This window comes from Strix uralensis, chromosome 7 (assembly GCF_047716275.1).
Source record: "Strix uralensis isolate ZFMK-TIS-50842 chromosome 7, bStrUra1, whole genome shotgun sequence".
NCBI lineage: Eukaryota > Metazoa > Chordata > Aves > Strigiformes > Strigidae > Strix > Strix uralensis.
In genome coordinates this window covers 5,326,497-5,351,053 of record NC_133978.1, presented here as the reverse complement: position 1 = coordinate 5,351,053, position 24,557 = coordinate 5,326,497, and the positions used below count along the sequence as shown (strand labels likewise).

The 24,557-nt window shown below is 49.6% G+C and overlaps 1 protein-coding gene across 1 annotated transcript in view; it reads right to left on the bottom strand.

The window, feature by feature from the left end:
* CDH23 (cadherin related 23) overlaps nt 1-24,557 on the bottom strand; it is a 215,113-nt gene that overhangs the window by 73,147 nt on the left and 117,409 nt on the right. Inside the window, exons 10-13 of the mRNA XM_074874229.1 lie at nt 22,426-22,538; nt 20,252-20,440; nt 11,477-11,626; nt 10,540-10,698 (exon numbers count right to left, since the gene is read on the bottom strand). Of these exons, the coding sequence (XP_074730330.1) occupies nt 10,540-10,698; nt 11,477-11,626; nt 20,252-20,440; nt 22,426-22,538 (611 nt within the window). The remainder of the gene's footprint in view (nt 1-10,539; nt 10,699-11,476; nt 11,627-20,251; nt 20,441-22,425; nt 22,539-24,557) is intronic.

The window sequence follows — 24,557 nt, the reverse complement described above, 5'->3', positions numbered from 1 at the left end:
TTTCCCCACCTCTTCTGCCAGCCACCAGGGAAAACAACAGCCTCCTTGATTGTGTTTTATAACAGCTGGCCCTGCAACATCAGCTCCTTGCGAGCAAGGTTAACACTTGCCTGGGCAGCCTTGATTTAGCAGGGAGTAATTTACTGTAGCCAGGATGTTGCAATGGCTGGAGACCAAGGTTTAAAATGTGAGCCGACAGAAGACAACCCTCGAGTGAGAGAAGCAGGCATCTTGAGCGCGCGTTTCCACTGCGCAAGGTGACACCGAGACCATTTAGACACCCACCTTGGTGGATTTTACTGGAGCTCCGCGCTGGAGCTGGGCGCAAGTACTCCACTAATGAACCGTATTGATTTCATATTCTCCTGTTGTCCACCTAAATGGCAAGCGGCACATCTGATAGATTAAATAACCACACAATTGCCTGGCTTGACATCTCAATCACTTTGCTGTTGGGTCTCTAATGAATTTTACAGCCCAGCAAAATGGAAGAAATTAAGGTCAAAGTCTGATGGAGGAAATATAAATCCCCAATGATCTCTGAAGTATTCGCAAGAGCTCCTGGAAGCCAGTCACGCCTCCCATCATCTGCAACTCCATTTCATCCAGGTGACAAGCATCATCTGGGGCACAGCAGAGAGAGGGGGGACAAAATCAGAGGAGGAGGAGGGAAGAGTTGAATCGGTCCTTGCCTGGAGATGGACACAAATATATTGCATCCTGGCCTGGGGAAAGGGAACGGTAATTCCCAACCTTTGTCCGGCAGGAATGAAGATAATTCACCCTGAAACTGGATGCAGCTCGTGGTTGCTCCTAGCGTGAAGCAAATCCAGCCAGAGAGCAGGCTTTTCAGTTTGTCAGCAAGGGCTAGCAAGCCCAAAACACATCCCTGCCAAGCAGAGGCATTCCCAGAGAGAGCAACAGAGTGCTCCTTGTTCGGCCCAAGGAAAAACATGGTCCAGAAGCACACAGGCTGAGCTCTAGGAAGACAATATCCTTGCTCCCCAGGAGCTGGAAACTACACCTGAGTCCCAGTCAGAGAGCAAGCAGCCACTTCTTAAGGGTGTTTTAGGGGATGGAGAGCCTTAGGCTTTACTTCTGTGACTGGAGATAGCCAAAAGAGTTTGGGTTACAGGACACAGCAGCCAGCCATGGGAAGATGAAGCAGAGCCTATGGCTTGAGGCAGAAGTGGCCTCTGGGTGGTGCAATGGATCTCAAGGAGGTTGATGTACACATCTCATAGCTCCCCAAATGCCCAGTTTAGGTAAATTAGCCTGCCTTTAAACACCCCAAGGGTAGTTTGTCAGCAGCGTGAGGGGATGCACAAGGTCATCTATCCACAGGGTGACCTTTCCTCTGTCACAGCATCGCTTCAGCTAAAGGCACCTGCTGGGTGCCGACTCACATGGGAGCTCTTTGCTTGAGAAACAGAGCCCTGGTTGTTTCAGAAGAGATGTGGGTGCTAAGGGCACAGGGGGAAGCCAGCTTGGAAACCAGATTAGAGTCCCAGGAGCAGTGGCTCTGTTGGAGCTTTGTGGACATGACAGAGTTGCCCTTGCTCAGAGGTGCTGAGTCTGGGAGAGGATGTGTTGAGGTGAAGACAGTGATTGCCCTAAAGGGACTGCTGAGAAAGACGTGTAAAACCAGGGTGTTCACATGGCAGCAAGCACCACCTTGGGAAAAATTCTCCCTTGATCTCCCAGCTGTCTCCCAAATCACCAGCTAAAGCCAGCAGCAAGGGAAACCACCCAAGCCCGTCTCCTACTGGGAACACTGGGAAGGGTGAGGAGAATCCTGCTGCCCAGATTGTGCTTTGCAAGATGCAATTTGGACAGGAGCAGGTCTGCATTGGCTCCATGTTTTTCATTCTCATCTCACGGGCTGGATTGACTTTTTTTGGGGGGGGGTTGTGATGTTGGGTTTTTGTGTTGTTTTTTTTTTTTTTTTTCCCCACCTCTGCGCTTTAGCTGTGCATTTATCCTGACAGCTCCATCAGGACAGGGAGCGGCTGCAAAAGCTGCAATAAGTGTCTCTCTCCTCAGCGCTCGGGCTGTCATGATTCCTATTCCACCCCATTTCGGTCTTACGGATTGATATTTAGATTAAAGAGATAAACACAGCCAAAGAGCACTGGGCCCTGACAGAAAGACGAGGACTTCAGATCCGTCAATCACGCTGCTACCTGGTAACTCCCTCCTCCCCTTCCCTTTATTTACAGAGCTGGATTGATAAGAATATTTAACAGGGACAAGGAGTGCAAGCATATATATATTTTTTTTTAAAAAGAGAAGCATGCAGGAAGAAGACAAGCCATTCATGTTTAACTTTCCAGGCAATTTGGAATTGTCTGCTTTGATTATTTAACTATTTACTGTTTCATGTATTTGCAGTTTTCTTCTCCTCTTGCAGATAAAGGATTCAATTTTCTTTTAAGCGGTGGGGAAATTGAAAGAGATTTTGTTCTGTTTAAGCATAGCTGGAGTTGGAGCACCCTGGAGGATTGAGAACAACAAGATCAATTAAGATGCTAACGGGGAGGGGTGAGCTGTGTGGGCCTGGGGAGGGGAGAAGGGCTGGAAGGAGTGATGAAGTCCAGGCTTGGAGGACATCAGAAATGTACAACTAGGAGTCCCTCTCCTTCTCCAGCCTCCATGAGCTGCTGCTGAGCCATGCTTTCATATTCCCACCAGTGTCCTGTGACCTCCCTCCTGCTTTCTTAAATGTCCTGTCCCCATGCCTGAGCCCATCCTCTGCAACACCACCTCACCTTGGATATTTGGCTGGCAGTCCCCCATTACCACCTCCCTGGTGTTCACTCTCTCCAGCAAGGGCTTTCCGATACTTTATCCATTCACTTCAAGTAGAAGGAAAGGATGGAGGCTGACCTGGGAGTCCTGTTCTCCCAGTGTTTGACCATCCTGTACTCCCCAAACCCATGTGGGAAGGCAGAGGAGGTGCAAGCTACTTCTAACATAAGTGTGGTAGGTGACTCCCTGCAGAGCAGGGCACAAACTCAACCTCCTGCTCAAAATTCAGACGGCCAGTCAACTGGAAAAGTTGAGAAGCCCTGTGTTATCCTCATAGCAGCATCAGGGAATGCTGTCCTACTGACCACCAACACCCTGTGAGATGATGGACTGCACCATTCTCTGGTCCTAATGCTGGGAGAGCACCCCAGGTGCCACAAATGGGGCAGGGGATGGTTTCTCTCCTACCTGATTCCCCACAGAAGCTGAAAGTATGCTCCTCCCTGGAAACCTTTTCATCCATGCATTGATTTGCAAGGTATTTCCCCACCCCACTCCCTGCTCTGCCTGGTTATGTTCCTTACTCCATGCAACCTTCTCAAAATCAGGGGCAACATAGGCTCTCCCTCAAAGCTTGTCCACACAGTCACCGTCACCATGTGAGAGAGAAACGCAGCTTGGGGTGAGCCCCTTGGCACAGCACCTCGCCCACCAGCCGCTCAAAGCTACAGCCAGCTCCTCCTCTCAGCCTCTACAACTACTGCCTTTTATCTCTGACTATTTCTGCCCCCTGCATTCACTTTTTCTCCAAGAAAAAGGAGGGAAAGAAAAGCTTTGGAGATCAACAAGAAACAAAAGACAGCAGCAGCTACACAGATGTTAGGGGATAGTGAGTTCCCTTGGCCAAAGGGATGGAGGGATGCAGGGTAGGGTAAGACCTGAAAGCTACACAGGCAACTGGAGGAAAGCCCCCAGGTTTGTTAGCAAAGCCCCGTGTTGGCCACGTACACTTGAAGTGGGACAAACCAAGAGCAATGCAACCCTCCCTGGTACCCCAAAGCTGCCCCAGGATCGCTACAAAGCTCTGGGCCAGGATGTGGGAGCCCACGGAGAACAGCATCCTCATGGCCCTGCCAAACTCGCACCAGCAGCAGGTTGACAACTGATTGAGAAAATGATTTGCATTTTAAATAGGTGCTTATTGATGTCTGCAACTCTCTTTCCCAGGGTGGGAAAACTACATTATTACTTTCTTGTTGACTGGCGTTTACAGCCGGCTGAAAGAACGGGAAAGAAAATCAAGGTGGGATCGATTTTCCCGTCCCCGATGTGAGGCCAAAGAGAGATCGAAGAAGCAGAAGAAAACTGACAGCTGGGTGGTAAAGGAGAGAAACTTTGCCAACCAAATTAAAGGTTGCCTTAATGAGGAGAGTAATGGAAGGTTAATTAGTGCATTTACTTCATTAGGCTCTTACTAACAAGGCTTCTCCCGAGGAAGTGCAGTGGCAGGGAGGGGAAAGATGAGAATCCAGGTGAATGGATGTGTTGGGGATGATGATCAGGGAGGGGACAACCCATGGAGGGTAGCAGAAAGGAACTATTCAAGAATGTGAACCAGAATATATATATATAAGAAACCTAATATATACACACATACATATATATAAAAAATATATAGTCGAATGCATTTGCAAAAAAAGACAAAGGGACCTTCTCTTCCCCCCCCCCCCCCCATAAAATAACCTGAAACTTGGAAAAAAAATGAAAAGCGGTGTTTTTTAACGTACAAGACTGTGTTACAGATTCAGGTTATCAAACCCCGAGGGAACACGTTGCTTATTTTACCTGCCTTGCTGCATACTACAAGCTACAAAAAATCATTCCCACGCTGAAATCGATGCCTGATGGTTGAATCGGGCACTGTAGTTTATAGTCTGAAGTCTGTGGACTGCTGGAGATGCTCAGACTATTCCTGAGGGTCTGCAAAAGATAACTCAGGAAAGCACACTGGTTGTGTGTGTGGGGAACATTTCAAAGCTCTGAAAAGTCTCAGCATTCCCTTCAGACTTCTTGAGGGTAGTTGTCACGGGGAGAAACTCAGCACCATCCTCAACCAGAGGTATTTCTGAGTAAGGAGGACACCAGGCAAGGCAAAGAGTATAACCTTGCAAGGATGTGGAAGGATGAGGTCCCAGGGAGAAAGCAGTCACTAACTCAGCAAGGATTTGGGACCAATCTCTACACAACCATCCCAGGGAGACATTGATGTTATTTTTAAAGTACGGCTGGCCCGAGAGAGGTGCCTGAATGGGCAGCTGTCTCATGTGACCTGGCCTGAGTAAGGAAGAGCTGTCAGGAGAGCATTGGGAACCGCAGGGGTTAATGCCTCTGCTGGGAGATTTTTGTGTGGGGGTTGAAGGTGCGCAGCCCAGCCAAGTAATGCACTCCCTGCAAACCCCTCTTCGTCCCCCCCTCTTCATCCCAGCCATGTGGCAGGGAGCACAGGCTGGGAGGGGGCTACGCAGCAGCAGCCTCCTGAGCTCGCTCCTACTTGCCAGAGAGCTGATGAAGCCCGCAGCAACCGATCCCAGCCTGTGCAGCCAAGCCAGACCTGGGTAAATAAAGCGGAGAGGAGGGATCACAGAGCTAGGATTACTTTCCACACTTCCCTGGAGAACCATTTTTCTCCAGACCCTTCAAGGCAAATCAAATGCATTGTTGTGTTAAAAACAAGTTACTCTTGGTTTGTTTGGGCTTTAATGATTTTGGTTATCAGAGCTTTTCAGGAGGACTTCGCTGTGCAGATCTGTAGTGTACGAGGAGCTTAAGGAGACCTCCCACCCCTTAATTCTTACCTCCCACTGGGTCGTCTTAGGCCCCTTCCCCATTCCTCCAGGTCTAGCAAATACATAGTAACAGAGAGTGAGGCACGTGCCTACGCCACTGTGCAGGTCCCTGGCTTTTGGGAAGCTGGGACCACGCTGACACCAGCTCATGGCAGCTGCTGTCAAAGCAGCAGTGTCCAAAGGCAGGTTTGGAGGGGCACTGTGCTCTCCGTTCCACCCATCACAACACTCAGACCCTGCAGCCTTGCAAGGCAGCAGGACCTGGTCATGCCACAGGCTCAGTGTGACAGGCGCGAACACAGGCTTGCACCTTCCCTGCTCTTCCCAGCCAAGCATCCTCCGCCACGTGTGAGGGGCACGGCTGGTGCCAGAGCCCTAGTGCATCACCAAAAGGACAGGAGAGGATGCTGGACTGAACTCCCCTGCTCCTCTTCCTGTTGGAGGGGAGCTCGCTGAATGCTGGGTTGAATCTTGGTGACCCCAGAAGTAAAATCATGTTTTCAACTTACACCCCAGAAAGTTTCCCAGTTGAAAGCTCCATCTAGGGCCAATGCCTCTCCCCCTCCCCAGATTACAGAAGAGCTCCTTATGGGACCCCCACCACAACTAATGGATGCGAGCCCAGGGGACCGCTTTCAAACCTTCCATGACTGGGAAAGGAAGGAGCAGAGACCTGAGCAACTAGGTCTGATGCCTGACCAGCATCAGTCCTCTTCACAGCCACTGGGCATGGGACCCTCAGACTTTTCTTTCTCCTCCTGTCTCAGCTGACGTGCTACATGAGGGCTTGTGAAGCAGCAATACTACACCCTGCTGCCAGCAATGAGGCAGGACGGAGAGTAGCAGCAGCATGGGGACACACACCTGAGGGCTTCTGCTGCCTCTGGACTCAAACAGGACTAATGGACTGGCCCCACCAGGTCCTCCCTAGTCCTGGACCTTACCCCCTGCTCAGTGCTCCATCCCAAAGCAGACGGAATTCCTTCTGGGTCTCCCCCCTCACTCACTGCTCCCACACACCTGCTCTTCTGCAGTGGGGATTTGCCCTGGGAACATCACCATTGGTGACAGACCTCACTTTCTGCAAAGCTTGTACTGATACTGTTAGATAGTGCTGTGGATGTCAGACCATTCCCTTTTGTCTGTCCCTCTTTCATCTGCCTATTGATTTGTCCCCCTCTGCAATAGATTTATCCTCCATCTGGTCTGAGATCTGTAGATGTGTCTCTACTCTAGCAACTCATCCTCTCCTCCAGCTACTGGGCTTCTCACCTGGGAGAGACAGGGCTGGAGACGTCCTCTCTCCTGCTTCTCTCACCCCAGGAGAAAACCAGTTGTTGGGACCCGCTTCGGAAGATGCTTGCTAAACCCATCACAGGCACTGATCATGGCTACAGCTGGACATGGCCATTCATCCACCCTAGCACTGTCCTGCCCCAGGGCTTCCTATCGCACACAGCCCTGGGCCCCGTGCCCCATGCCAGAACCCTTGCTCACCACACTCTCTCCAGGGCACAGCTTTCCAGCCCACTCCCTGCTATTAGGAAAGCCAGTGCCCATCGAAAGCCACCAACTGCCCAGGCAGCACTTGGCTGGGGGTGTCAGAGCCCCAGTTAATTTAGGGTGCAGTATATATTCTTGCTGCCTCTCATTCCTAGAAGGCATGAAGTTATACTGGCTGCCTGCTTGCTCAAGAAGTGTGAAATTCTTTCTCTGACCTTTTCTGTTATGTTATTAAAAGGCTTCATGGCCAGTTGTTTCAGAAAAAAAAATAATATTTCAATATCTGTTGGTAGCTGGGGCAGAACTTGCCCATATCTTCAGGCTGAGCTCTGGTCACCTCCCTGCTTCACCCCAGCCTCACAGAGGGAGCTTGCCACTATGTGGGACCTCTGAGCCTCTCCAGCCTGGTTCTCCCCTGCACAGCAGGGCCTGGGGCAGGGGAAAAGAGAAGTTTGCAGTGGGAGAGGTCACTAACAACTGCAGAGCCCCAGACAGGCTCCTCACCCCTCTGCTCGGCTGTTGGATTGCAACACACACATAACTCCAAACTGCAATGATTTATGTTACAGGTCAACCTGGGAGCTTTCACTGGAGTAAGGACCCCTTCACACCGGTCTCTGCAAAAACAAGCACACAAGCAATCTCTGGCCTAAGGGGTTTTTCACACAGGTAAAGAGCATGGAGACAGGAGAGAAGGCTGCCTTTGGGCACATTACAGGCTCCCTGCACATGGCAGGAGCCATTCCTGCGAAGCCTGGACTCTCCAGATGTTCTTGTGCAAGTAAATGACTACCTGAATCTATATGATAAACGCCTTAAATGGATAGAATTAAACAGATGGATGGATGGATGGATGGATGGATGGATAGACAGGGAGATGGAGGGAATGTAAAACAGAGAACAAAGAGCAGACAAACAAAATCTTAGAGGGTGGACAAGGCTGTGCCATGCCAGTGAAGTAACTGAGATTTGCCCAGGAATCTGTAGGGGTGCGTATCCGAGCCCACGCATCTCTGGGCAAAGGCAAAGAGGCAGAAAGCGGAAAGCGGGCAGCGGCTCTGGGTCCCTGCTGGCTGCCTGCACTTCGGGGTGTTTTACAGTTGATTTATATGTGTAACAGGCAATGTTTCTCTGCTGTCACTGACATTAGAAGCTGAAATGCTGCAGAGACGAATGGCCATTTGTCACCGCAAATGAAGTCTACTTGTTCTTTTTTTTGCCTTTCCATTTTCAGCTGGCCAAGCAGAGGGCAGTGGGGAAAGGGCGGCAGTGAGGAGGGTGTTTGCATGGCAGGGCAGGCTCACTGCTCTTCCTGGGTCACGAAGGAAACCCCTTCCCCTCACCTACACCCACCTGACTATGCACAGCCAAGGGGGCTAGCAGGGAAGTGCTTGCTGGAAGATGGGCAACCAGCCCAGGGTCTTCTGGGCTGCTGGAAGTAGCGTCTCCTCCTTCCCAGGATGTCAGGCTGGGCAGAAGATCAGTGTTCTCCCATTGCCTCGGCCCCTGTGGTTTTAGCTGCTCACCTCCCTGCCGGGAAGGAGCTGCAGGCACTGCTCTGCCCTGCCAGCTGGGCTCAGCCATCTCCAGCAACGGCTGGTGGGAAGCCACCCATTGTCTTTCAGCGACTGCTCACCGGGCCCACGCGCCCTGTTCATCGCTATCTCATAAACCTCCTGATTTATCCTTAGCACCCTGGAAAGCCATTGCCCCTCCAAATGCATGTCACAGAACCTGCACTTATTTGCACAAAGGGGCATTTTGCAGCACCAAGCAAGGAGGGAGCCAACAAAAGTCTCCTTTCATGAGGATGTCATTCAACGGCCACCAAAGATATGGGCGCTCCATGTGGCTGGCCAGACTCTCTTTAAAAATCAGCTCCTAACCCCTGTGGGGTAATACCCATAAAGAGCTCCCAGGCAAGTGAAAAAGAAGGAAAAAAAGAAAAGGAGGAATTTATTAGCAAGGAAAGCAGACTTTTTCTCTGTGGCACATGGGACGGTTGGAGAGGCACAGTGCAGACGGGCAGTGCTGTGGAAGCGAGCAGAGGGCAGCATCTCGAAGGCGAGAGGCAACAGCAGGAGGAGGTGGTACTTTATGAGCGTTGTTAAAAGTTTGGGATCAGCTGGGAGGGCAATCTGGATTTCAGCACTAATTACATCCATTCTGATTTATCATAGAAGATTCAACTCCTGGCATTTTGCGTTCCCTATGAAATGCTGGCATAGCTGGAAGTTGGGGAAAGAGTAGACGCAGTAACAATCTCATTGTTTAGTGTCTGACGGCCTGACTAGCTAAACATCTGCTTGAAATATTAATAACTGTCAGATGGGAACAGCTCAGGGGCTCTATACAGTTTCACACCATCTGTTTGTAGAGTAAACACACTTACGCACAGGCGCATACACCCAACCCTTTTGTCAGGGCTTTTATTCTCTGGATCAGCACGCCTGTGACCAGCGGCTGTGTCCCAGGAAAGCGGAGGCAAGATGGGGGTCAGGAGAACAGCAAATTCATCTACAACCAACTATAGCAGTAGTAACACACCCAAAACCTAGCATGGGTTTTGATGCTTCCCCCTTCAACATTTCCCATCCCAGAGGAGTTTTGCTTCCTATTTTGATCATTTTTTCAACACAGGGTTTTGTTCTGGTTCTTGCTGTGCCCCACACTGCCACTGACATCGACTGATATTGCTCTCATTGCTCTGGGAAACATATCTTCTCACCAGGGATTTTGGGTGCTCCCACCAACCCACATGGGAGGGATGAGCCCTACGGAAATGCCCCACTATCGTCACCACTTCTGCTGCACCACTGTTCTGCTGCCAGCCGTTTATACCACACTCTGCTAAACACAGTCATTCCCCTCTTTCTCTATCCTTCACCCTTTTATCGGCTCAGCTGACCTCAGTTTGGTTGAGGAAGATGGTGCTTCCAAACAGGGCAGTGAGAAAACCTGCACTGAAAGATAAATGCCAGGTGTTTACTCTCACCGACGAAGTGACCAGGTTCAGTAGGTACCAGAGCATCTTTTCCCACAAGAAGTAAGGTGAGAGAGAGGCAGTGAATATGCGACGGGACGCAAGCCATATACACAACTGAAATACTTAGTGGACCCCATGCAGTGAGGAGCAGGAAGAAGCACGATTGTGACCACTGGGATCAGTATCTGCAGGAGAAGCTGCTGTCTGCAGATGAGACCTTTCAGTGCAGGATTCTCCTTGAGTTCCTGCTGTGGTGGGAACCACACGCACATCTCCCAGAGACCAGGAGAGGTCAAGATATCTGCACCAAAAGCCCATGGGAGGGCTACACCCCACTCCACTGCCAGCATCTCACACTGCTCCATTCCCAGGTGCCCCAGCCCATCCCTCGGTGACGGGCACTGCAGAACCACATGCGTGCCACTTGGCAAAGAGAGCCAGGGTGCTCCTACTCACATGGACCTGGAGGACAGTGGTGCCCACGGTGGTGTTCTCAAAGAGGCTGACATTGTACAGGGCCTTGCTGAAAATGGGGCGGTTGTCGTTCTCGTTGATGAGGTTAATCTTCACGCGCGCGAAGCCAACGTGGTCCGGGATGCTCTCATTTGCAAAGAGCTGGGCAGAAACGGGAAATGAAGGGGAGGATTGGAGACACTGTGAAGCTTGGGAGAGCTATCTATTCTTCTTTAATGGAGAAAACAATGTTTTCCTGAGAGCTCCCTCACCAGATGAGGCAGCTCAGTGCTAACCACCAAAGCATAGATGCTCAAAAAAAGAGAAAAGAGCCCCTTCTCTCTCACCCTGCTCAGCTCTGGGTGACCTCAGCCCCTGAGCGGGCCAAATACCCTGCACCACCTGCCCCAAACAGCCCCAGTCTCTGTCTGGCAAACTGGGGAACCAGGACCTGCCACCCCACCGCAGCTTGGAGCAAGAGTAGGAAGGCTTTTGTTCATCTTTCTCCACCAGTGCATGAAAGCCCCTCTGCCAGGACTAACACCGCTAGTGTGGTATGAACCTGCTTTGCCTCCCTCAGGCAGAGAGCAGGACAAAGCTGGAGCAGGAGGCTGGGGAGAGCTTTGGTGCCTGATAGGTGCACTTAAAACAAAGTTTTATGCTCTATAAAGCTTTTACAGCCCTGTGACAGAGCAAGGGAGAACATGCTCTGCTTAAGCTCTTGCAGCTGAGCCTTCGGATGTTGGAAAGAGAGAGAAGGCGCAGAGCAAATCTCTTCCCCACTTCTTCTTTTCCTGTATTATTATTTCAATTTTTTGGCCATTTTGTAATACTCTGGAGTATGGATTAGAGAGAGGAAGAGAGAAGCCTGGTTAAAGGTCACTCTTAGGTCACTCTTAAAAATATGGATGTCCCATAGAGCACAGGGGTGCAGCCTTACCGAAAATTCGTAGCGAGGAATGGTCTCAAAGTCCAGCGGCACTGCCACACGGACGCGGATGTCTGCCTTCCCCTGGATGGAGGTCGGCGAGATGATGAAGTGGTTGGAGTTGTTGCCCACCAGGTAAACCTCAAAAACGCTGTTGGGTCCCTGGGAAGGGAGAAAGGAAGGTTGACAGTGACAAAGGAGGAAGGACCCAGCACAGCGGCTGTGTAAGGCTGCAGGCGCCCGGGGCCAGCCTGGCCGGGAACGCAGGACAAAAGCACCGACTCGACTGCAAAGCCTGTGCATTGGGTGCAAACATGCCAGTGCCAGCATCTTGGGCACAGCACTTTGCCTTCAGACATGTAAAAATGCAATTATCGGAGACACGTGGGAGTGTTTCTCTGCTTGGGTTTGGTTAACTGAGTCACAGGGTTTGGCACCGACCATAAGCATCCTTTGTTGCATTTTATTATACTTACTGGGTGTACAGTGCATGTGGTTTCTGTAAATCTTCTTTTCATGTGCACCCATTTTATACAAAATCCACGTGCATATGAAAGGAATGCATCCCTGGGATGAACCTGCAGAGCACACAGCTGGAGGGAAAATCCCTTTTACTGTTTCAAGATCCACTCACTGCGCAGGTTATCACACACTGGGAATTCATTGCCTTGTGCTGCGGGGCACAGCACGGGTGCCTATCCCATGCAGAGGACTCTTTCCAGTAAGACAGCTCAAACTGGGAAGGGGGAAACTCCTCCTCTCCCAAGACCAGGCTGGCAAAGCAGCAGGACCACTGACATACCAGCGGCAAGACTTTAAGGACCCTTGATCCAGGCACAGCACCCTTTCCCAAAGCATGGCTCAGCAGAGCACGTGAAAATCAAGTTCAGAAGCTGCCAGAGCCGAATTTCCAATTTTCCCCGAATGACCTCCCTCCTATCAGAAAAAGGGACCAATTAAATGCACGAAGGGACACTAATAGCAAAAGCTGGCTAAGCGTGACTGCAGGGAGCTGGCGACACGAGCAGAATCTCTGCTTGCCCTTCTCCCCGCACCCCCCAGCAGCCCATGATCTCCAGCGGAGTCATGCAGCAGAAGCAAGCCCTGAGGGCACCTCAGGAGCCACACAAGCAAGCCCTGAGGGCACCCACCACCCCAGGAGCCCAGCAGTGCTCAGTTGGTGGACGGTGGAGAGGGAACAAAAGGGACCCATCTCGGGGCAGACTTAGCTCCTTCCAAAAGCTGTTTTGCTGGCAAACTGGGATGTGCCAACACTGGCACGAGTGAGGGATGTTCCCTGATGCTGGTACAGAGCCTAGGAGGGAGGGAGCAGAGGATACAGAGAATGACAGGAGGAAGCATCGCTCCCTAAGCTGTTATTTCGCACCCTGTACTTAAGATGCCAATTTATAACAAACAACCATTTTCCACCAGCACCAAAAAGCCATTTCATTGAGGAATTTCTGCCCAGCTCTGCTGCTGAGCCCTTGGTGTCTCTCCCAGGGCCCGGTGCCCTCCCTGCAGTACACGAAAGCACCTTTCGTGGCGGCAAGATGCGAGGGATTTTCTTGGAAACCGGAGAGGAGTGAGTTTGTTGAAGGCATGAGATAAAAGTTAAAACATCAAAAGAAACCCAAGTATTTGTCAGAAGAGAGCCGGGTGGATTAATTCCCCTCCAGCTGGGGAAGGAGATCAGCCTCCAGATACCCACCATCCCTAATTAGCAGCCCCTCGAGTGCCTCAGTCTCCCTATTTGAGGTCTGGAGAAGGGGAATACATCTGCCTCTCGGGAGGGCTGCTGTGAGTTGCCATTTATATATTTATTCAGCTATTTATTTTTTTGTTTCTGCCCCCATGCTGCTTTCCTTGCTCCTAGTTCCCGGAGCCTGCGAGCCCCCTGCGGATGGCTGAAAGCAAATCTGAATATTCAAATTGTTATCAGCTGCCCAGCAGAAGGGGCTGGCTCAGCCCGGCTCACAGCTAGTACCCCAGCTCCGGAGGAAGCCACAGGAAGCTGCTTACATTTTTCCTCACCCCTTCCCTACCTGCTCCTGCCACCCAGAGCAAACAACAGATCTGAAACGTGTTCACGAAGAAGAAAAACAAGCATTGTCTCCCCAGGCTCTCAAAGGTCCTTGTGTGCAGTGGTGGGCCCACGGCCGAGCATCATCTCTTTGCAGTGCTGGGGATGAGCACGGGATGCACGGGTGTGTGATCAGTGCACAACCTGCTTTACCAGCTCCTTTCCCCCCTTCAACCTCCTACCCACCAGCTCCTGTACTGTTTGAGTTTTTTTCCCCTTCACTGAAAATGAATTGGCTCCTTTGCCTTCCTTTAGAGGCATAAATTAATGAGCAGCCTGCCAAAGCTTAGCAACCCTACAATAATAAACCCGTCTGCATGCACCCTCCATCCAAAACAAATTGAGCCATAAACAGGCTTCGGAGGGACGTTCGCTATTGCACAAAGCTGGGACACGGCTGCATGTTTCCCAGCTCATCTCATCCTGTGCCAGTGCGCGGGGCCAGCGCTCGCTGTGGCTCGAGGCTGCTGCCCGCTGCCTCCTTCCCGGCAATCAAACCTCCTCCCAGCCGTAGCCGGCGCCGCAACTGATGGAAATTTCATGTCAATTCAGCTAAAAGACAATCGTAGCTGCAGTTGGGCATAATTATTACTTTGTTCTTTGCATGTGTATTACTCAGAGCGTGTAAAAGGGGCTGCATCGTGCCCCTGCTGCCACAACGCCAGCATCAACCTTGTGCCGATACCTGACTTCCAAAAAAGCGACGGCTGACTGATCTACCCCAAATGCTTCATATTTGAACAATTTGTGATGGACCTGTTTGCCAGCCCCACATGCCCAATATCCTTCTTAAATTCCAGGGGGCTGGAGCAGTGGGGAAACTGTCCCTGGGCACAGATAGCACAGCATGGACCCGCAGGCAAGGGCAGAAGCTCTGGCGTGAGGCTGTGAGATGCCAGGAGGTGGGTATGTGTGTCCCCTCCAGAGGTCCCAAGCACCACGTGGGACCTGCTTATGCACCTGCTATGAGTCACGGCCAAAAGTTTGCTCTCCCAACCCACAAGACGAGCTCATGGAGCATGGTTCACCACAGATCAGGGAACACCTTCTCACATCAGGAGGCCAGGAGCAGCCACATCAGCTGTTCCAGCTTTGACTGAAGATGGATCATAAGCTTTATCCCTGCTTTTTCACCCAACATCGCCCACTGGCTTCATCCATCACTCCTGTTCCCACCCAGCCCCTTCCTCATGGGAGTGCACATGGAAATGTTTCAGAAATTATTCAACCTTCCACCAGTCTAAGCAAGTATTAAGCATCACTTAACAATGGCTACAGAAAAACTCAAAGGAAAAAAAAAAAAAAAAAACCAAAACCCAAACCCCTAGACAAGAAAACAACCCTTCCTCAACCACACCACTCCCTGAAAACACTGAGGTGCACAGGTAGGTTGGTGGCCTGCCATCATTTTCAGCAGAAAGTGAGCTAGATTTTGGAAAAGCAGCCTGGGATCCTCAGTTTTCTTCTCTTCATGCTGACTGGGTACAGGACTGCCTTTGGTTCCCTCTACCCTAGCTCAGCTGCAGCTTGTTTTTACAAAATGGAGAGCCCTACCTTTCTGAAGCACAAAATCCAGCGTAACTCCAGCTTTCCTCCCAGCCCCTTTCTAGGCACAGGCTATTATCTACAAAAATATGAGGTGTCTTTAATATCCCGCATTCTGGCAAGTTTGCAAAGAAAGGAAAGTGCTAAGAGTTTGGGAGTGGTGGAGAAGGAAGAGGGAAAAAAAAGAGATTTTTTTAAAAAAAGCAATTAGTGCCTCTTTGTATGGCTTGGATACCTTATGCCTGGTTCTAGCTAGTCAGAGACAAATAATGCGTAATCCTTCCTTTGAAAATACAAGGTATAAAGAGGGTTATTCTCTCCACCTACTTCAAGGCATTTAACTCAAGTGCTCTGAATAGCTTCTCCAGAGTTGCCTGCCTCTCTCCCACTGCCCAGCCAGCCTGCTCAAGCTCCCAGCACCCATTGCTCACCTAGCACCTATTGTCCACCCAGCACCTGAGCACGACAGCATCAATAACCCTTCTGAGGGCTCACTGGACACGGGTGCTTGGTCCCTGCTTCCCTAAGGATCTCACTGGAGTCATGGGTGATGCAGGATACCTGGAGAAAAATGCTCCCCAGCCTTTCTGATCCTCCTCCCCACACTGGCAGCTCTTTTCTCCCGTCTTTCCGTCCGTCCTAGGTGTCAGTTCTTGCCCACATCCCCTTTCCTGAAGGAGTTTTCTCCTTCCCTGCTCTCCCCAGGTTATCTGCTGAATTCCACACACGCCTGCACAGACGGGATCAATCCGAGGCTGCCTTGCCTTCAGCTTATCTCTGCTCCAAATGATTGATTTTCCCTCTTTAAGGGTAATTTGCTGGTGAATTCCATGTATTGCAAAAACCCCTGTGAAATCTAATTCAGCCCGACTGGCAGCTGGCACTTTTGGGAGAGAATACTCGAGCGCCGTCAATTCCCCTCACAGTTCCTTGCCGTGTAGATCATATTTATAGTGTGTGTGTCTGTCATATGCATATATATGCTATGGATGATTCATATATTGCACCTGCACACGCATGGGCACATACGATATCCCTGTGCGAGTCTCTAATGTAGCTTTATGCAACAAATACTGTGTATTCCCATGGCCTAGATTTTCTTTTTTTAAATTCCCCATTTATCTTCCTCAATATGCTTATTTTGGAGAATTGTTTCAAAATTATTTTAAAATGTCAGACCATCATACTTGTGCTTTATACAGCCTCTGCCTTTTTCTTCCTCTTCAGTCAACTGTGTCAAGGAAAATCAAGTGAAAACCACGGTAGAAGAGCTGATTTCTCTGGTGTGCCCTGGGAAAATACACTGCCGTTTCTCTGTGGATACCTCCGTGGATCTTGCAGCAATAGGAAAGCTCAAATGGGGGATGCCCTGAAGGATGCCCTGCTCCTTTTTCTGCATGGCCAAACCCTTGCCTTCTCCCTAAAATACCGCATCAAGCCACCAGGCTGTAAAATGCCAGCATATTCAGAAAGGATATCCATGTCCTCCCCCTCAGCCAGCCTTGGGCAGATGACCCTGAGCTCACCGGGCCCCTGAATTAAAGCAAACTTATTCCATAGCTGAGGGATCTTGCTCTCAACCTGGAAACAAACCTTGCTGCAAAAGTGGATTAATTCAAGGCTTTAATCTTCCGTCTCAAACACAGGATTTATTCGTCCCTGCTGCTCTATTGCAACATGAATGAGAGGAGAATCTAACACTAGCCTGGGAGTGTATATGCATACCGGCATGCTGCGGTGTCCAGTTGAGTATAAGATCAGTCTAAATACTGGGAAGCTTTCACAGAATTTCATAAACAGTTCTCAAACGGCTTTGGAAAGGTATTCAAGTGGTTTGCTGTCTATCTGGCAGAGAGAGAAACTCAGCTGCACAGAGGTTATACTTTTTTCTTGGTTCATAGAAAGCCTGGTTCAAAACCCTGTGCACTGATTTCTCCTGTGTTCAAGAGTTTTTGATAAGCTGTAGAGAATGCGAACAGAAAAACCAGCACACTCAGTTGAACACCTCTTGGCTGCACCCTGAATACACATCTGGGGTCATCTCAGCTCAACCCAGGTGTATCCTCTTGAGATGCTCCTCGTCCCACCTCCCACCCCAAGCCAGCTCCTTTTGGAGCAAGACCATGTTTGAGGGATGGCTGCTGGGAGTTTGCAAGGGACAGACTCAGAGAAACAGGTTTCTCCTTGGAGGCACCCTGCTTAGGTACCTTGTGTGAGATATTAATGCCAGACAAGCTCCAGAAAGGCACTTAAACACAGTGGTAAATTCAAGCACATGCTTTCAAGCGCAGTCTTGTGTGCAACGTAAATACATTTTTAAGTGCTTTGCTGAATCGTTTAATCTAACTCCTTCAAAAAGCAATCATTTAAGTTTGTGCAAAACACACCAGAAGAAAGACCAAAACCCCACCATTTAAAAAGGCCACGTGGGCCTGGTTACAAAACACCTTCTTGTTTAACAGCCTTGGCAGCCCACGCAGTGTGTTTTAAGGGCCAGACCCATGCAACACCCCTTTCCCCAGCTCTACAAAGACACAACCGGGGTGCGACAGCAGGCAGGTTCCGTAAAGCCACCCAATCCCTGCTTGGGGCAAGGTTCAGGTGTGGGCTTCTCCATCCAGGTAGGACCTCAACAAGTGTGAAGGCTGAAGGAACAGCATCAAAACTTGCTGGAGGGGCCAGAACAAGGCTGGAGGGCTTGGCTTAAGAAAGAAACCAACCTGCCAAGGGGCTCTCCCAGGACTTAACAACATAGGCTGGGAGACAAGAGACAAAACTTGAGCAAAATGATCTTCCCAAAGAGTCTACCTTTGATTTTATGTGTCTCTATCCATCTGCTCTCATTTATTTATTTAGCTGCTTTCCCCAGAGACGTGTGTAATTCTCTTCTTGTTTTTCTTTGCCCCTTACATAAATGAATTGTGTCGTCTCCAGCATGAAGGCCGTATTGCCGAAATAGCTTCTGTCAGCCATGTCCTCAGTCACATCCCTGCCTGAAGACCTCAATCCTAGCTGTCCCATCCTTCTACCCCTGCACCCACAGAGAGCCAAGAGAGCCTGGCACCACCTCGGCTACGGTCTGTAAAAGCCTTGCAACTCTCATGAGGTACTTGAGCATCCAAAATATCACCGTCAGGCAACTGTCTTCCCTTTCTGTAAGTTTTTTGCTAAAAGTTTGGGCGTCTTGGGACTTCTATAAATACACTGCCCGGGAAGCAGTGCTAGAACAAGCCTGGCTGCAGATGCAGTTCCACTTCTATCTCATAGACATCTTTTTCATGACCTCAGTATCCTCTCCCCATTTTTTTCCCCCAAAGTGCTACCTTGATGGTTAATCCAGTTGCAAGCACCCATGAAAGGAAATAAGAAAGATCCACCGCAAGATAATGCAGGAAAAAAACCCCAACTGCTTATAACTTTCCTCCCTCCAGATATACCAAGACATCAGTTCTCCTGTGCTTCTTATCAGTGAAAATAATGCTACAGTCAAAGCAATCCGTGCTAATATGACGGTCTCCAAAGACACGTACAGTAAAACTCCTTCAGCCTCCCTTAGCGCAAGAGGTCTTCTCTCAGCAGTTTTAAAAATCTCAGCCAATTCTTTTGGGGAAATCTCAGGAAGTTAAAGAAATACATCAATAGAATGAGTCTATTTTTTGCTGGCGCGATCGGGAAGGCAAGGCTATTTTTTATTCTCCCATTTTAAAATTAGCAAGGCTGAAAAGTGAATTCTTGAATGGGAGTCACTCCAGTAAAATGAGCTTTTAACCAGAAATAATGACAGATCCTTCATCCTTCTGGCACAAACAGAAGTGTTACAATGCCCTTCAAGAACAGATCTGCTGACATCTCTCAGAAGCACGACAGTGGCTCTATTCAGAAACTATCCTAAGCATCTGTCATACCCATATCTTCTTTATTAGCAATTGACATTTTCAAGAAAAAACAGTCTCTTTATCTGCTTAATAGCTCATCTGCACCTCTTCAGGCTGAACTCATAACTCTTGGATGGTGACATCATGTCACAAGGAGATTATTAGTTCTGTGTCATAATCACTTCACATGAAAAAAAATGGGATTTCTGGGTGGCTTTACGAGATGTGGTGAACTCCACCCAGGGCTGGGGAAAATCAAATTCATCATTTCAGCCAGCAAAAGCATCTTAGAAAATGCGCATTTTAATTGATCCACTGGGATTTTGGGGGGTGTGGGGAGATGTTCCGTTCTGTATTCCTCAGTGCTATCACATCGTTTACCTGAAGCATCAGGAAAACATCCTGACAATGCCATTTATGCTGACAAATCCTCTCCCCTCATCTCTTGCTCAGCCTGAAGAGGAATAGGGATGGCAGGACCCTGTAGCCAGAGCCTTTCCGAAGGATTTCAGAAAGTTCACCATGAGGTGTCAGCACTTGTTTGAAGCAGACACCATGCAGCTTGTGGGGTTGGGGGTACCAGCACACAGAAGCAGCCAGACGTGAACTGCACAAGTCAAATAATCAGAGTAATTGAAGGCTGCAAGCCTGAGGCTGGAAAACATGCTGCAATCCCTACGTGGCATGGATCGGTGCGTAACAAATAGAAGCTCCATTAACACGAGGGAGGAACAAGCCTCCAACGCTCCCAGCTTGTTTGCTGTGATGAACTGGTATCCCAGTCCCCCCCATACTTCCTTCAGCCCCATGCTGGCGGGTATCTCTTACCTCCACCCTGACAGTGGCACTACCCATCCCCGCTGGGGCAGAGAGCCCAGAGGTCCTTTCTTTCCCCTCCCTGGCAGGTCCCCTGGGAGTCCAGCAGAAAACCTCCTCCCTTTCTAAAACAGACTGGCAAAGGACTGCCCAACAAGAGCCCTTGGAAGCGGGCAAGAATCAGCATCCCACACAATCCTATTTTCTGGCTCTCAGTGGCCGTGCAATCCTAACTGCATTAAAGCACATGCCGTGCCTGCGCTCTGGGGAAGGCATCTGCATTCGGGGTTCCGAGCAAGAAGAGCAACAGTAGAGCAACAGCAGCAGCGAGAGCTGAAAAGTGGTCACGACATAACCATTCACATCATCGTGTTCAGCAGTGACCTATCCTTCCCTGCACCCCCAAAACCACACCAGTGCTACCTTACAAAGAATGGACAGAAGCGCCCGTGGCAGGGAATACCTCACCTCATCTTTGTCCTGCACCTGGATGAAGAGGGGAAGGGCAAAGCCCACCTGGGCCAGCTCTGGGATGGACACACTGTACTCTGAGCTGTTGAACTCGGGTGCGTTGTCATTAACGTCTATGACTAGGATGTTGAAGGTGGTGGTGACGGTGGCATTGGAGGGTGTGCGGTCATCGTTCAGCTCTGTCCCCTGCAAGGATAGAAACCAACAGGGCAGTCTTTATTTTTCAAAGAATAAATGTAAAAGAAAGCGTGCATGCCATGATTAGAGACTCTTGCAGGTTTTGCTTCCTCCACTTTGCCAATGAAGGATGCTCAGTTGGTTCTGTCATTGCCCCTTAATCTTGAGCACCTTTCCGCACTGCTGACACAATGTCAAGCCAGCTCTTCCATCACCCATGCCTCAGACCCATAGCATTCTTGCAAACCTTCTCAGGGGTTTAACACTTCTCTTGGGATGCCTGTGGCCAAGTTTTCACTTGCCCCTATCATGCAACAGGTTGTCAGGACTTGGAGTCATGCTAGGGAATGGGTAGGCAATTTTTCTGCCACAAGCATTTAAATCAAAAAGTTGCCTTTCAAGATGTGGGGGACAGTCCTCAAGATAAGGAACGCCACAATGGAGCAAAAAGCACTCCTATTTTCTCCTCTGCCATCTTCTGAAGTGGGACCAGGAGCAGGGAGCTAACCATCATAGTACTACTGAAAGGACAGAAAACTAGGGCAACAGAGGAAAACAAGATTTAAACCTTAAAATAGGTTTGGCAACATGTGTCTAAATACAGCACTGAGTCATGACTCCATATCACACCTCTGTCTCAAGAAGGACTTTAATTTTGCTTTCCCCAAAGGAAAGAGTGCAGATTTTATTGCCAAAGAAGCAAGACTTGTGAAACAGCCTTTTCAAGTAGAGTCCCTCCTCTTGTCCTTTGGAAATCTTACTTTGCTGTGGGCACAGAAAAGCAACGCTAACACGACCCACACGGCTCATTGCTATTCACCACTTCTGCACACAACAGCAGAACAGGCTGATCCGAACAAGGAGCAATCCAGCTGTATTTTCACTGCGTGCTCCAGGACAAGAGCAGAAGAGAACATTTTGGGTCCCGGGGATGCGGGACGCAGAGAGTTGGCATTTGCGGGAGGATGGAAAGTTTGTGGAGAGAGGAAATAAAAATCTATCGGATCAACAGAATATAGTTGGAACTCCATTATCATGCAGGCAGGAAAACGGGCAAGTTTTCAGGTTCACAAACCTTTCCAAGATTAAACAGATATTTTTGTCCCTATTAAAAACAGACAATCCTCCCTCTCTTGATTTCTACTGAATTTAAACTATAAAAGCCCAAACGAAGAGATACTAGGGATGGATGCAGATCTCTTCCCCATGCATAAAGACCCACAGTACGACCTGTGCCTGGGAACAAGAGGGGTAATTTCTTGTCCCCTTTTCCCCCCGACAAAGCATTACACTTGCCAAAATGAGAAGGTGATGTGCTGGCTGCTGTCCTCTCAATCAATGACCCTTCCTACAATGCTGATTTTTCCCCACTCCGGCCCAGCAGAATCTATACTTCTAAATGTGTTTCCAACCAGCTGCCCAGCTTGGTATTGATTTTAATTACAGGCCTGCGAGCAGAGCCGGGGAGCCACTCTCAGGTGGGGCTGCTGGGGTTGGAAAACCATGCTCCAGTGCATTTTCTTGATGAGGCAACTTTCAGCGTCACTCCCTCCCCATGCCTGTGCTGGGCAGATGCAGACAATGCTCAGTTACACCACTGTCCGCTGACATGACAATATGTTCCTGTTCTTCCAGGGTTTTTTTGGGGGGAAAGGTGGGAAATAGACACAAGTGGACACAATTCTGGTGCCTGAACGTAGGTGTCTTGTGCTATTTGCAATCCCAGGGCATCTGCATGCTGCCAGCAGATACGACCGCAGGCAGATCTAGTTAGAGACCAGGCAGGGTGCCAAAAATGGCCTTATACAGCCATACAGAGGCAACCACATTTTGGGCCACTGTACAAGGGGGCTGTGTTAAACATCATGGCTCTGGATGCCCACAGAAGCAATATGTCCCAGGTTTGCACCTCCACCTTGAAGGAGTTGTGCCCGAGCAGGATGCCCTCCCCATCCTGCTCTGCCAATGTGCTTCCCGGATGGAGGAGGTCTCACCTTCACTGTGAGGATAAATCCAGCGCTATAGAGGGGGTTTTCCCGGTCCAGTGGCCCATTCAGGGTTAAGGCTCCGCTGATGTAGTCCAGTGCAAAGATGCTGTTGGTGTTACCTGAGAAAAATAACAGGCAGTGTGAGCACAAGCAGCTGGTACAGCCAATGCCAAATGGTGCTGGGGGTAATGCAGAGAGGGAAGTGAGAGGACACGAGCCTCTTCCCCTGCCAGTCTCCATGCATGACTGGACCCAGTGCTTGAGAGGTTTTACAGAGCAGACTCGCTGCCAGGCCAGGACGACTCGCTGCTCAAAGCTGGGCACAGACTGCAGTGGGCTCTGCAAACCCTGCACATTATCTCAATGTGCTTTAAAATGTAATGGCTGTAATGGTCCTCTTCTCCTCTCACCTGCCCCAGCTCAGGGCTCGAAACAGTGCTTTCCTTCCAACAGCCAATAAAGTTGAGAATGCTACAGGCAGCTGAAGAATTTCAAAGGGTTTTGGTAATTAAAATATGCAAGAGCACAGCTGAAACCAGGGTCGAATCCAGGTGCTCCTCTCTGAACAACCACCGTCATTCGCAGGGCACCGTGTCCCTGGGGTGGGCATGGCCTCTCTCTTAAAATACAAGAGCTTAAGGGACATCAGTCCAGGTTAATCAGAGGAAGGTGCAGACAGGCCAAGCTCACAAGTAATTCTACATATAACAAGCAGTCGTTTAACTGTGAGGCCTCTTGCCAGAGGATGCTGAGGATGATAAAAGTCCACGTGTATTCAAGGAGAGACTGGGAAGGTTAATGAAAGAAAAAAAAAAATCTATCAAATAACAAGAAGCCACATTCAGCTCAGGAATTTTCTTAGCTGGATGTATTTAGAGACAGGGAGAGTATTAGGGTAAGTACTGTAGGCACTTGCCCTGCTTTTATGCTCTTGCCAAATGTGTTGATCCCATGCAGCTGCCTTTATTTTCCTCTACTTGAGCCAAATTTGGCCTTTGTGCTAGTCCTTATGTGCAACCAAGGACACAGGGTGCCATGGAGGGCTGTGCTGCCTCCACCGAGCATCTTATCCTCAACTTGACTCCTCCTCTGCAATTAGACACCCAGAGAGGATTAAGACAATACTTGAGTCTCACAGCCAGCACAGGCTAAAAAGACAAATGTCCAGCACTGGGAATGCCCTCACAACAGTCCCAGGTGCTCTCTCTGTCAGCCAGACAAAAGAAAACAGTTGGTATGTGGAGCCTGGGATACCTGACACTAGCCTGACACAATACCAGAGAAGGCTGCTGAATTAGTGATAGCCAAGGAGATTAAGGATGGGCGTATGGCCACCCACACCATTCCCCTCGTTGTCTCACAGTATGCAGAAACCCCTGATCCAGCCTCAAATGGGAGCGAGGAAACCCTGCAAGTACGCTATATTAATCCCAGCCAAAAATAAAAAACCCACTGTCTTCTCAATATATCTCAGCATGAACGAAACGCACACAACATTTGTCATTTCCCTGGAAAGGAGCTGCAAGACAGATCTGCTGCTGCAGAAGGTTGTTTCCCATCACTCAGCATCCACCTCGCTCCCTTCCAATCCCCCGTTTAACCACAGCTGTGCCTTTCGTGGCACGGCCAAAGCCTCCAGGTCCGGCTCTCCCCTCCCTCCCAGCCCCGGGAGCCACCCTGGCCTTCACGAGCCGCTGGCTGCCAGCATTTCCTCTCTTTCCCAGGGCCCTAAGTGCTATAACACCTTTCTCTCCCATTACTGAGCCTTTATATCTTCCTCTCAGACCGAATGCCTCCCATTTCTGTCCTTGGTCCTCTCTTCTCTCCATCCGAAATGGCCCATTGACTGCTAGCCAGCTTAATGAACTGATGCGCGGCTACTTAAAATATTAGCAGCAGCCTTGCTTTTTTTAAATCTAACTTTCACTGCCATACATGAAGATCTCTAGTCTCCTCCATCGGACAATTCCCCTCTTTTCATCTTGACTTCCCACCTTTGCTCTGTAATTTACGGCTGACTCTTTAGGAGACTTCTGATACCAGCTTTGAAGGACACTCCACGAGATGTATTGAATTGTGCTGCAAGGCATTTAAATGCTCCAGGATGCCATGTTGCCATGGTAAAGTTTATGCATCAG